At 47.4% G+C, this 12404-nt stretch overlaps 1 protein-coding gene across 1 annotated transcript in view; it reads right to left on the bottom strand.

Moving 5' to 3' along the window:
* CCNYL1 (cyclin Y like 1) overlaps nucleotides 1-12231 on the bottom strand; it is a 37023-nt gene extending 24792 nt beyond the window's left edge. Inside the window, exon 1 of the mRNA XM_048953247.1 lies at nucleotides 11962-12231. Within this exon, the coding sequence (XP_048809204.1) occupies nucleotides 11962-12193 (232 nt within the window). The 5' untranslated portion in view covers nucleotides 12194-12231. The remainder of the gene's footprint in view (nucleotides 1-11961) is intronic.
* Between the last annotated feature and the right edge of the window lie 173 nt (nucleotides 12232-12404).

The following is a 12404-nucleotide window of genomic DNA, read 5'->3' as shown; positions in this document are numbered from 1 at the left end:
ATTGATGACCTGGATGAGGGCATTGAGCGTACCCTCAGTAAGTTTGCAGATGACACCACGTTGGCTGGAAATGTCGATCTGCCTGGGGATTGCAAGGCCCTGCAGAGGGATCTGGACAGGCTGGATAGCTGGGCTGAAGCTAATAGGATGAGATTCAACAAGACCAAGCTCTGGGTCCTGCACTTTGGTCACAATAACCCTAGGCAATGCTACACGCTTGGAGCAGAGCGACTGGAAGACTGCAGAGAGGAAATGGACCTGGGGGTATTGGTCAACATTCAGCTAAACATGAGCCAGCAGTGCGCACAGGTGGCCAAGAAGGCCAATGGCATCCTGGCTTGCATCAGAAATAGTCTTGCAAGCAGAAGCAGGGAAGTAATTGTCCCTCTGTACTCAGCACTGGTGAGGCCACACCTCAATACTACGTTTGATTTTGGGCCCCTCACCACAAGAAAGCCATTGATGCCATGGAAGGTGTTCAGAAGAGGGCAAATAAGTTGCTCCAGAGGAGATTCAAGTTGGATGTTAGGAAATATACTTTTCCAAAAGAGTGGCTGGGCATTGGAATGGGCTGTCCAGGGAGGTGGTGGAGTCACCAACCCTGGAAGTGTTCAAGGAACATACAGACATCGTGTTGAGGGACATGGTTTAGTGAGAACTCCAGGCAACAGGTGGACAGTTGGACTGGATCATCTTGTAGGGCTCTTCCAACTTCAGCGATTCTATGATTCTAACACAAAAGCAGTGTTTCTATTTCCACTTTACTGTGCTCGCTCATGGCTTATGGTAAGCATGTAAATGCAGTAAGGCATCATGTACTTAAAAATGTTAAGAGGTCCAGAAGTCCTAGAACAGAATTTGCCTTACTGCTTATACATAAAGTACCACTTGCACATATCTGGTTATCTGAAAAAAAATTCAGCATGTAATAGCATGCCACACTAGCACAGTCTAACTACTATTTGTAATATCTCAACAAATAGCATAACCTGTTTAAAACTTGTCCATAGTGTACTAAAATGAATTTGGCAAAATCATTTTACAAAGATAATATGGAGACCAAGTCTAGCTTTCCATGTTAGCACCCTACCAAAAATAAAAATAAAAAATAAAAAAGGCCAATATAAATCAAAGAATTTGCTGATGACAGTAAATTTCAAGTAACTTCCTGAATTTGAGAGAGAGGTTATTCAGAAATGGAAGTATTTAATAGATTGAGTTCAGTTTTGGGCCCCCCATTACAAGAAAGATATCGAGGCCTTGGAGTGTATCCAGAGAAGGGCAACAAAGCTGTGAAGGTCTGGAGCACAAATCTGATGAGGAACAGCTGAGGGAACTGGGATTGTTCAGTCTGGAGGAGGCTCAAGGGAGACCTCATCACTCCCTACAACTCCCTGAAAAGGAGGCTGTGGTAAGGTGGGGGCTAGCCTCTTCTGCCAGATAGCAACAGGATGAGAGGGAATGGCCTCAAGTTGTGTCAGGATTAGAAAGGATTCCTTCTCAGAAAGAGCAGTGAGGCACCGGCACAAGCTGCTCAGGGAAATGGTGGAGTCACTGTCTCTGGAGGTGTTCAAGATCTGTGGAGACGTGGCACTGAGGGCCATGGTTAGTGGGCATGGTGGGGCGGGTTGGGGTTGGACTGGGTGATCTTAGAGGACTTTACAACCTTTATGATTCTGTGAGAACACCAAACGACCGAAGTGTTGCCAACAGGCAGAGCACGATTGCAAAATGCATAATTAAAATACAGATCATTACTAGCAAGTCATGATGTTAACAGAGGAAATAATCTGCTATTTATTTATAGTTTAACTTCCAGAAGAACAGACAAAGTCAGGAGGGAACAGATCTCAGGAGGTCCCCAGTCCAACCTCTTGCTCAAACAGGGTCAGATGGAAGGTGGAACAAGGCTGCTTAGGGCTTCAGCCAGCTGAATCTTAAAAACTTCCAATGGTTTTAAGGCTGCACGGCCACTCTGAGCAAACCTATTCCAATGCTCAACCATACTCACAGGAGAAGATGCTTCGTTATAACCAGTTGGAACTTCTTGTTTCAATTTATATCTCCTCATGTGTCACCTCCCTGCCACACACCAGTGAAAAAAGCCTGGCTATGTCACTCCAGCATACCTTGTAGGTACTGACAAACTCCTCTTAGACATGCCTGAAAAATGTGGCTTTTTCTTCAGGCCAGCTCCCTCAGCTCCTCTTCACCAGTCACTTGTTCCAGGCCCTAGAGAATGCTGAACTCCCTCCAGTTTATCAGCATCTCTCTCTCGTACTGGGGGCCCAAACCTGGATGCAGTTTCTAATACAGTCCGGATACAGTCTAATAATAGCTGAGAAAAAGGGGACAATCGCTTCTTTCAAACTGCTTGCTCTCTCTGCTAACACAAGCCAGGATGCTGCTGGCCTCCTTTCTGCAGGGGCACATAGCTAGCTCAGGGTCAGTGTGCCATCCACCAGCACCCAGCTCCTTCTCCATAGAGCTGCTCCCCTGCCAGCCTGTCTCCAGCTGTGCTGCTGCTAGTTCTGGCCTCCAGGGGCAGGAGGTTAGGCTGCATGATTAAAGGCTTATCCTCTGCCCCAGGGAGATGTAAAGCCCAGTAACACAACGAGTGTGCATAGAGCACCCCAACCAGACTACTCTCCTGGTTACCAAAGAGGATGGTCAGCCCATTACCTGTGTACAGGAGGGGAGTCAACTCTGCTCAAACCACCTTACCCATTGAGGGACATGGATGCCTACAGGGCTCACTAAGGAACACAGAGGAGTATTAGGGAACTGTACAAGATCTATGTCATATTTAAGGGGAACACCAAAAGCTGGGAAAAGGAGGGAGCAAAGTACACTGGGGAGGAACAAGCACAGGGAAATAAAAGGGTCAAACACCTGTAAACAGGTTGTTGGTCAGCATGCTTCTCTGGCCAGCCCTTGAGCCCACTAACTACAGTCTGTCCTGTCTGTGCAGGTCTAAACACCAGCACTTGGAGCTGGTGCCCTGGTGTCATTAACTGGGGAGATACCGGACAGACAGTATGTCTGAGACCAGCAGGGTCCCATACCACATAAATGCGTCTGAAAAGGTAACAGGCTTTCAGCTAACAAGCTTTCACCCTGATCAGCCACAGAGGGGAACAGGATGAGGTAGCTGGCATTGATATGTCTGCATGTTGTGTTTTCTGTCTGCGTTGACCCGTATGCCAGCTGTGTAATTGTGCGTATGAATGCCTTTTGGGAAAGCACGCACAGTCCTACAGCTGCAGAAGCCTCTCTTCTACAGGGCTGCTGAACGTGGTAGCTTCTAACATGATGCTTTCTGCATTTCTCTCTGCAGAATTCCGCAGGACTCTTGCTGGCCCAGCCCTCCAGCTCAGCCCCTCTGAATAAGCGGCCTCCAGCATATTGACTGCTGCCCAGCACAGCATCACCTGGGATTTGAGCGCCCTCCATTGCCTCCTCCAGCTCACTGGTGAATACATCTAACAGGAATTCTTTTACTTCTTGGGAAGAGACAGTAAGATGTAAATAACACCCATCCTCCTTTACCCACAGAAAAATACACTGTTACCACTCGATTTCCCTGGGGTTTTGATTTACTTTGAAATGACGCTTCTTAAAGAAGTTTTCTTCTTGTGCTTTCCCTGAATCTATCTTTTGTAAGATGTTAGAAATCCGGCTTAATGCAAAAAGCGCAAGAAAAACACATACAAATATGACCAATTTTCACCCTGCAGAAGAAGGGTGTACAAATGGCATGCATCAAGGAACACAACACTGACATGGTCACATAAGGAAGATGAGCCCTCCTGAACCCAAGCAGATACACACTTCTGAAGAGGAACAGCAGAGAAAGGAAAATATTCTGCCAGGCACAAGATGCATTCTGCTGGACAAAGACAGCTGTACTAGCACCCATAACACACCAAGTCCACAACATCACACAACCAGGTAAGGTACAGCAGCAATCAACCCCAAAGTACACCATGTGGTTCCTGGTACAACATGCTGCAAAACGTGACCCAGACCAAATGTAACCAGGCTTCTTACCCCAGAATACTGCAGCATTAACAGAAGCAGCACAGCTAATCTGTCTAACAAGAGACAGCAATGAAAGACAGATGTATTTTGTAGGCTGCCTCCCTGTAGCATCCCCTTCCATAGCAGCCTGAGAATTTTAGCCCTCTTGTCTGTACTGTTCTCTCTGGACAATGCTTTCCCCCAAGCAATAGAGAAGTAAGTCACATGGTTTGCTCTTTCCAAAGTGCCAGTTTTGCTCATGAAATACCAAAAAGGAATAGCAATATGAAGGATGCATAAGACAAGAGGCAAATAATGATATGAGAATAGGCAAAATGCAATGGGAAATGCAGCAAAAGAAAAGCCATACAAAGAGATTATCATCTGCAACAAATGTGACTCACAACAAAATACAACTCCTAATACATTATCACAGTAGAAGTCCAAACCTAAGATATTTACTATGAAAAGTAAGGACAAGTCTTGTTCAGGAGCAAAAGACGTATGACAGAGCACTCAGGCCACACAGGTAAGTATGGGATGCTACCAGATGAACAGAAGTTATGGGAATTAAAGCATGCAGAACAGGAATGAGAGAAGTGACAGAAGCAACAGGGTGATAATAATAGTAAAAAAAAAGAGAGAACTCCAAAACATCTTAGTGGCTACCAATTCAGTAAGAGTAAACCCGCATTTTTCTACCAGAACCTGACACCTAGTGATAGAGAGGTGAGAGGGGAAGATCCCCAGCAGAAATGCTGTCTGTGGGAGCAGCACAGCAATGCCATGCTGCAATGGCCCTCCACCTCTCTGAGAACTGTATACCAGCACAGCCTTCCCCTCTATTTCTCCACATCCCTCAGTGCCATCTACTCACAGGTGCTATCAACCTTGTCAGACGAACCCTAGAGAAGCCTGGGCTCACTCTCCCCTCACACCATTCCTCTTTCAAAGGTACACTTGCCCCCCAGGCAATCTCAGCCGCCCCTGCTGCACACTGATAAGGGCATACGGCCCCACAGGGCAGATCACCTTGCTTGTAAAAGCAAACCTCTGCTCTCAGCTCAAGTCCTCATGTCTTCCCTCGACACGGAATTGGCATTACAGAGTACTTTTACTTATCAAAGTCATACAAGACCATGGGTAGGTTTGAGCAACTCATGTTAGCTCACCTATTGTTTGATACACCCCCGCAGGTGATCTCTATGTAGGGAGAGCGCCCTTTACACTCTGCTGTCTTACTTGCTATCTCACTTGCTATCTCCTGAATAAAGCTGACAGTCAAAGAGGTTGCTGTTACTAAGACATAGCAATACAAGCAACTTTGAATATATAAAGGACTAGAACAGTTGTGCAACAAAATCCAATTAAGCACAACCAGTTCTCAGACAGGACTCTATTTTGAGGGGAAATTCTTGGTAAGGACATAACCTTAACCAATACCTTCCTATGCATAGGTCTTTCAAAAACACCTCTAACTCCATAGGGCCCAAAGGAAACCAACTATTTATTTAAGCAGAAAAACAAATGAAAACAACCCACACAGTTGGTGCTTGTTCACCGAATGACAGGAAGGCTGAGGCCAGCAGGGACCCCTTTGCCATTGCCTAGTCCTGTGCCCAGCTCCAGCAGGGACAGCCAGAGCAGGCTGCCCAGGCCTGAGCCAGCTGTGTGGGGCTATCTCCTCCTGACAGAGACCTCACAGCCCCTCTGGGCAGCAGGCTCCAATCTCTGAATACACTCCTTGTTACCTGAGTGTTTCTAAGGTTCACAAATTTGGCATTTAAACTGCAGGAGGATCCACACTATGGTGGCCAGCCCCTGCACAATCCTATGGCATGCAGCTCACAGCCCCCACCACGGAAGCACAATAAAAGAACTATCACACTGCGTGCAGTGTCTGGCCTTTCTGAACTGAAGGAAATCAAGCAGGATTTCATGCACTACACTGGATACCTGTGAGTGTTGTAATCACTTATACATGTTTCAGCTAGGGAGCAAGATGCCAAGAACACCCACAATTCCACAGTAGGCAGGACCAGTTACAAGGGAGGAAAACTACACAACTCTAGAAAGTAGATATTGGAACTAGAAGGAAAACTAGTTCGCAAGTTAAATCTTGAAAGTAGCTAATGTTTGGTTAGAAACATCTTTCCAGACAGCACCCAAAGTGGGACCATTTAAATAGACAAGGAGAAAGATTCAGTTCCATGCTGCCCACTTTTCATTGCCCAAACAGACCTTTACATCCATCACAATTCACTGCCATGGGAACACAGAGCAGAACTCCACAGCCATCACCTTTTCACAGTCAGACAGAATAAAAGCTTCTAATTACACACTGAGTGAGACCAATGCAATTTTACACCCCTAGATCCATGCTGTTAACTGTAAGTATGTAGGTAGCTTCAAAAGCAATGCCTCATTTATTTCCATGGAAATGACAACAGATACAGATACAAAGAGCACAACAACACTATTTCATAGAGCAAATTTTCAGCTACAAAACATGTTCTCAACTTTGCCACCACCATTAGCCAATTTGCACAGATCAGCTGATCAAGATGCTCTTCATTTCATTTCTTCATTGGCTATGCACAGCCATCCAGAACACAGCTTGTCTTTCACATCCCTGCCCCACTGCTGAGATGCAGCATCCACATCAACTGTTTGGACCCCATAAACACTCAGCAACCATGGATGAATGTCAGTGGGTACCATTTTTTCCACACGGAAGAATTTAGTGACACACCTTTGCTTCATTTGCACTTCCGTGTCAGACTGCCCCTCTGCTGACAACTGTCACATGGCAACAACCTGTAATGGGATGCTGGTGGGAAGGTTCACCCTCCACAGCCATACCACCAACATCCACGTCTGATGTCCCTGGCCAACATGATAAAATAGGAGGCAACACATTCAAAACAGCAAGTTTTTCCTCTAGCTACACTTTGCATGCACATTGCCTTACTTCTCACAAGACATGGTTGAAAAAGAAAAACAAATGAGTATCAGAAATCCCAACCTCTCTGCACATCTTCAGGTAACACAGTATGACACACAGTGTGCCGCCTCTTACGCCACTCCATTGGGTGGTATATGCTTTTTCTCCTCTTCCAAATGCTAACAAAGATGCATTAACGCAAGCTTCACCTGAAGCTCTTATTACAGTTAACTGGGCTTCATTATATTTTTTGTGCCATTTTAGGCACAAACTAAAGCACAATCACTCTTTACTGTGGCTGTAGGAATTTCAATTTACCTGCATTTTGTTCAGTAAGAAAAAACAACAGCTTACAAACCATGCCTGGCATTTTGGACAAAAGCTTTTTTTGGCTTTGAAAGCAGCTCTCATTCAGCAATTTATTACCTAAGTCTGACCGACATGTCTGATGACAAGCTGGCGTTATTTTTCACACTGGAAAGAGAAAAAAAACCCCACGTTTGATCAGTAATGACTGAAGGCCCCTTCAGAACTCCAAACACAAGCACAAGCTGCACTACAGACACACAGCTCATCAGACACTGCGGAATGCTGCAGAGTTCTGTATACACTGTCAAGGTAACCCTGACACCTGCATTCCCCACACGTGGAACCTTCAGTTTTATTCATCTGGCTTTACTACACATTTAAATAAATACTACTGAGCTATTTTAGCACAGATGCATCTTGTTTTATTCCCTGAAGTGGAAACATTCAGAGCTTACTGCTGAAAACATGATTTTCATAGTGAAACATAAGCATACATTTGAACTCTTAATTGTAACAAAGACTAAACAAAATAGATTGAGAAATTTCAACATTAGCTTGCTGGCAAAGGTCTACAGATCCCAGGTCTTAATGTTTGGTAGTGGCTTCTTCCTGCCTCGTGCCTCATTGAGTAACACCCTCCTTTTTCCTAGATGCGGAAGAAACCTTGTTAGAAGTCCTAATTTAATGCAACATGAATTTTTGGGAGGGAGTTTTCTTGCTTTTTGTTACCTCACACAAAAGAAATGGATAGAGGACTCCTGAGGTGTTAGCAGTACCCATTGAGAAAAGCAGACAGAGAGACACGGCAATGTGTTTTCCTCTACTCCCAATTCCCAAATGCATAGGGCCCTTTCAGCAGTGTTTGTAAAGAACTTCTTAATTCCATCACTGCCACTATGTGCACGTTTCAGGTCACTTCATACAGGCTGTACCATTGGGCATCCTAAGGCAATAAGACTGAAGGTGTTTCAGGCTTGCGGATGGGCCAATTCTTTCACATTTGTTATGGCCACATTTTACTTGTAAGCACTACTGTATGGGAACTGTTGAGTCACAGCCTGAACCACTGACCGAGCACCTGGGGAAAGGAGCCAGTCAGCCCTAGGAGCACAGGTGAAGGCAATTCAGCCGTATGACTGGAAGGGGTGGCTTCCACCCCTCCTGGACCTCATTTAAGGGCTGACTGCCATTGAGGAAGGATTCCTTGTTGGAGATCCCTCCTCTGGGGAGTTTGTTCTGCGAGCCTAGATCCTCAGAGACTGGTGAGCATGTCTCTTCTTTCTTTTGAAATATCTTCCTATTGCACTGGTCCTCCTGCTGTTACACTTCTACAACATCTTCCCATTGCACTGGTCTCTCTGCCCTTACAACTACAAACACCTTTCTAAATAGTTCCTGGTCACCAGTCAAAAAAAAAAATAGCAAGAGCACTTGGGGAAGAAGGCTGAGATTAAATTAAAAAGACAACAGTGGAAATAACAGAACAGGAGCAAAGGTGTCTATTGGTTTTCATCCCAAATTTCACATGTATCTAAGTAGACAGCTAAACATTCCTATAGGAAAAAGGTGATTCCTTGCCTTAACTTTTTCCCCCTCTCTCTTACTACGATTTTAGCCAGGATTAAAAAAAAAGCAATAATCACAACAGCCAAATGCTTATATAAGGGACAGACAGATTTTTTAAGCCCTCTACAGGAAGACTCATAGACAAGTTGGTGAAATGACATTACAGATGAACAGATAATGGAATATACTAATTATCTCCAAACACTGGTAAGTGTGGCATGCAGACATCTTGCAGTTCGCCCCTTCAGCATGTGGCAGCTTCTGGAGAGCCAGACACTACCAACAAGAGAGAAAGGTAAGTTTACTGGTGCTTGAAGAGTTAAGGTAGGTGCTAGACTGACCTGTTAAAGCAGAGATCACTTCACTCTCTATTAACGCTCCCCTCTAAAGTCCCTTTATATTTGTTTTCCCATCAAAGTCCTGTGTGATTACCACAGTCCTCTGGACACCTGTGCTGGTCCTTACTTGCTTTGCCTCATTTCCCCACCTCCCAGCTCTTTGGGGGAGGTACCACGCAATGCTGTCCCATCAGATCAGCATGTCAGCAATTCTCTGCCTGGCTCTGGTGCATCAGGCAAGTCCCACCAAAACCACTGTGCTCAGCAAGCAGCAGAGGTGGACAGAAATCATATTTTCAAGAGCAAATGAGAGAAGACTGCCAGCAAGGCCTTCTGGTTTATTCAAAGAATCCACAAAAAACTAGACATATGTATGACACGGGGATCTGGAGAGCAAGTATCAACTACAAGTTGTTACTCACTTGGAAGAAACAGTAATCAGCACAAACTAACCCAAATGGAACATTAACACCAAAGAGCTGCTGCTTCTGAAACCAGAGAAGAAACCTTCTGCTCAACCCCAGCTGCACAAAGAAGCAAGGAACACGGCACACAGCTGAGCAGCCAACGAGCAGCTCTAGGCTCACTTCAGCTCCTGATAGTCAACATTAACAGAAGACAAAAACCTACTGAGAAGCTTTCAGTTCTCAAAAGTTGCATCTGTTCCACTTACTTAACACAACCTCTCCTTTGAACATCAAACTGTAAATGCAGAGTTTGCTCAACCAGAAAAGCTATGAGCAGAACAAGTTATATACCTCAGGATCTCGGTAATAGCATTTAAATAAATCCTTCAGACTCTCACAACAAAGACAACAACCTCTCCCCCTTTGAACCAACTTTTTTGAAACATTACATTTTCAGTGTCTCAGCTTTATCTCCCTCCCTCTTACCCTTTTTTTTTTTTTACCTTAAATAAACATCTTTGTTTTAAAAAAAATACAAGATTTTTCTGGTTTAACCTGGGTTTGCTATGAACAATCCAGGCAGCTGTGACCAAAAGCCTTCTGGAGCCAGCTGGCCATCATCAACTGTACTTCACCCCCTGGGGTGTACTTCAGATAAGGATGCTGTTTCCAATTTTTCCATAGCCACTACTTTTCAGATTAATTTAGTTTAAGTAAACCTTAGAATTTGAACAATATAGCAATATATGTTAGTTTCTGCTGAAAACTGAACTGTAGAACTCAGTGCTTTAATTCCTGACCCTAGAACACAGTTAACTGCACTGCTTGAAGTGCTACTTCACTAAAGAAATTCATTTCACATTTACATTCCTGGTAACAGTGGCAGCTGGCATGTTTGTAGCAATAAGACACAACCTCAGTCCTTAGATTTATACACTGTATTTCATAGTGTATTTGTCATTTTCTACCCCCAAAAAAACAAACTTCAAGGACAGAGATGTAAGTTGTATTGTCATAAAGCTGTCAAACTTTGATGCTTCTGCAGCCCTAAATAGTTCTATCAGCCAGAAAGCTGCATACAAGTAGCATTCACCAGCTGCAGCTTCCATCATGCACAGCACACCATGTACTGTGATCTTTGAAGCCATCTCACACCCAAACCATCTAAGCTCAGCCAGTCTGGGGGTCAGCTCTGGCCTCCAGATCAAACCTTCCACTGCCGCAAAACTATGGTTTGAGGTAGACAGGCATCGCCTTGTGCTTGGGTTATACTCTTTCATTCAAATAAAAAATATCAGTACTTCCCTACTTTGAGGAAATTCTGATGTCTGGCTGATTTCAAAGTTAAGCCTAATTACTTAGGCCCACCCACATGATCATGTAGTGAGGGTTCAATCAGGTATAACCCCTACTCCTGAGAACATTCATTTAGCTTAGGCATTTCTGCTTGACTCATTAGAATCGTTTAGTTCCTTTCTGCTTAACGAGTATGGGAGAGTTCTGACATTTCTGCAATATCTTTCCACAGGAATGAAATTTTATTTCTCCTGACAGGCAAATATGATATCTCCTGCAGTGCTGCATGGCTGTCTCAGAGATGAGGGAGCCGACTGTTCTGCTGCACTTCGGTCACGGCTGCAGCACAGCGGCTGTGCAGAACGGGGCACAAGCGGTAACTCCGCTCCTCAGGCTCACCCACACGGCTTCTCTCCAGACACCAAAAATCTGTTCATGCCCTCAGAATGAGCTCAGAGGGATGGCGCTAACCGTCACTGCGCCCACCCTACGCTAAGGATGTCAGACAGCTGTTTTCTCCCACTCGTTTCTTGTAGGTGTGGTTATACTCGGCGCAGCACCGAATTAAGCCAAGTTCCAACAGCAGAGCGGTGACCCCGCGCCACTGCAGCACCGACAGCCGCCGGCAGCGGACGGCGCGGCCCCACCTGTTGTGCGCCGGGCACGCCTGGGAGCAGCGGGCCGGGCCGGGCGGAACCGTGAGGCGCCATGGGCTCACGGAGGGCGGCAAGCCGCACGAAGGAGCGCATAAGGCACACGGCCCTCGCCAAGGGCCCGCACGCCGGGCTATAAATTACCGCGTCCAGGGTTGATGTCACGGCCCTCAGCCTCCCCAGCGCCCCGCCGCCCGTTCCCACACACCCTTCCTTCCTCCCGCCCCGCAGCGATGGAAGTGCCGCTCGGCACGCCGATACGGCGCCCGGCCCGGAGCCACCCCCGCCCTCCGGGACCCCATGGCCGCCCGCTCCGCTCGGGGCACAGCGCCGCCGGGACAAAGGGGCGCGGCGGGCGGGACGGCGCCCCTCCGCTCCGCTCCCCTCCCCTCCGCGCCGCCCAGGCAGCCCCGCCGCCCGCCGCTCACCATCCGGGAACTCGCGGTCGCTGATGTGCTGGAGGTGCGGGCCGCCGCCGCCGCCGGGCTCCGAGTCCCCCGAGTCGGCCTCCGCCGAGCCCGAGCCGCCGCCGCTCGGCGCCGCCTGGTACGCGTCCGCCCAGCGCTCGGGCCCAGCCGCCGCCCCGCCGGCGCCGCCGCGGGCCCGGCCGAGCTTGGGGCTGGCGTCCGGCGACACGCAGCAGGTGACGGTGTTGCCCATGGAGCTCGGCGCTCCCCCGCCGGGCCCCGGCTAACGCGGCCGCCGGGTGGGGCGGGGGAGGGGGCGCGGAGGCACCGGGCTGAGGGAGGGAGGGAGGGAGGCGGACGGGCGTCAGCGCTCAGCGCAGCATCACCGTCGCCTCCGCCCCGGCGAGGCGCGGCCCACGCCCGCCCCAACGGCCGCGCGCGAGCCGCCGCCTCCTCCGCGCGGC

This window comes from Lagopus muta, chromosome 8, assembly GCF_023343835.1.
Source record: "Lagopus muta isolate bLagMut1 chromosome 8, bLagMut1 primary, whole genome shotgun sequence".
In the NCBI taxonomy this organism is placed as follows: domain Eukaryota; kingdom Metazoa; phylum Chordata; class Aves; order Galliformes; family Phasianidae; genus Lagopus; species Lagopus muta.
This window is presented reverse-complemented; position numbering and strand designations above follow the sequence as displayed.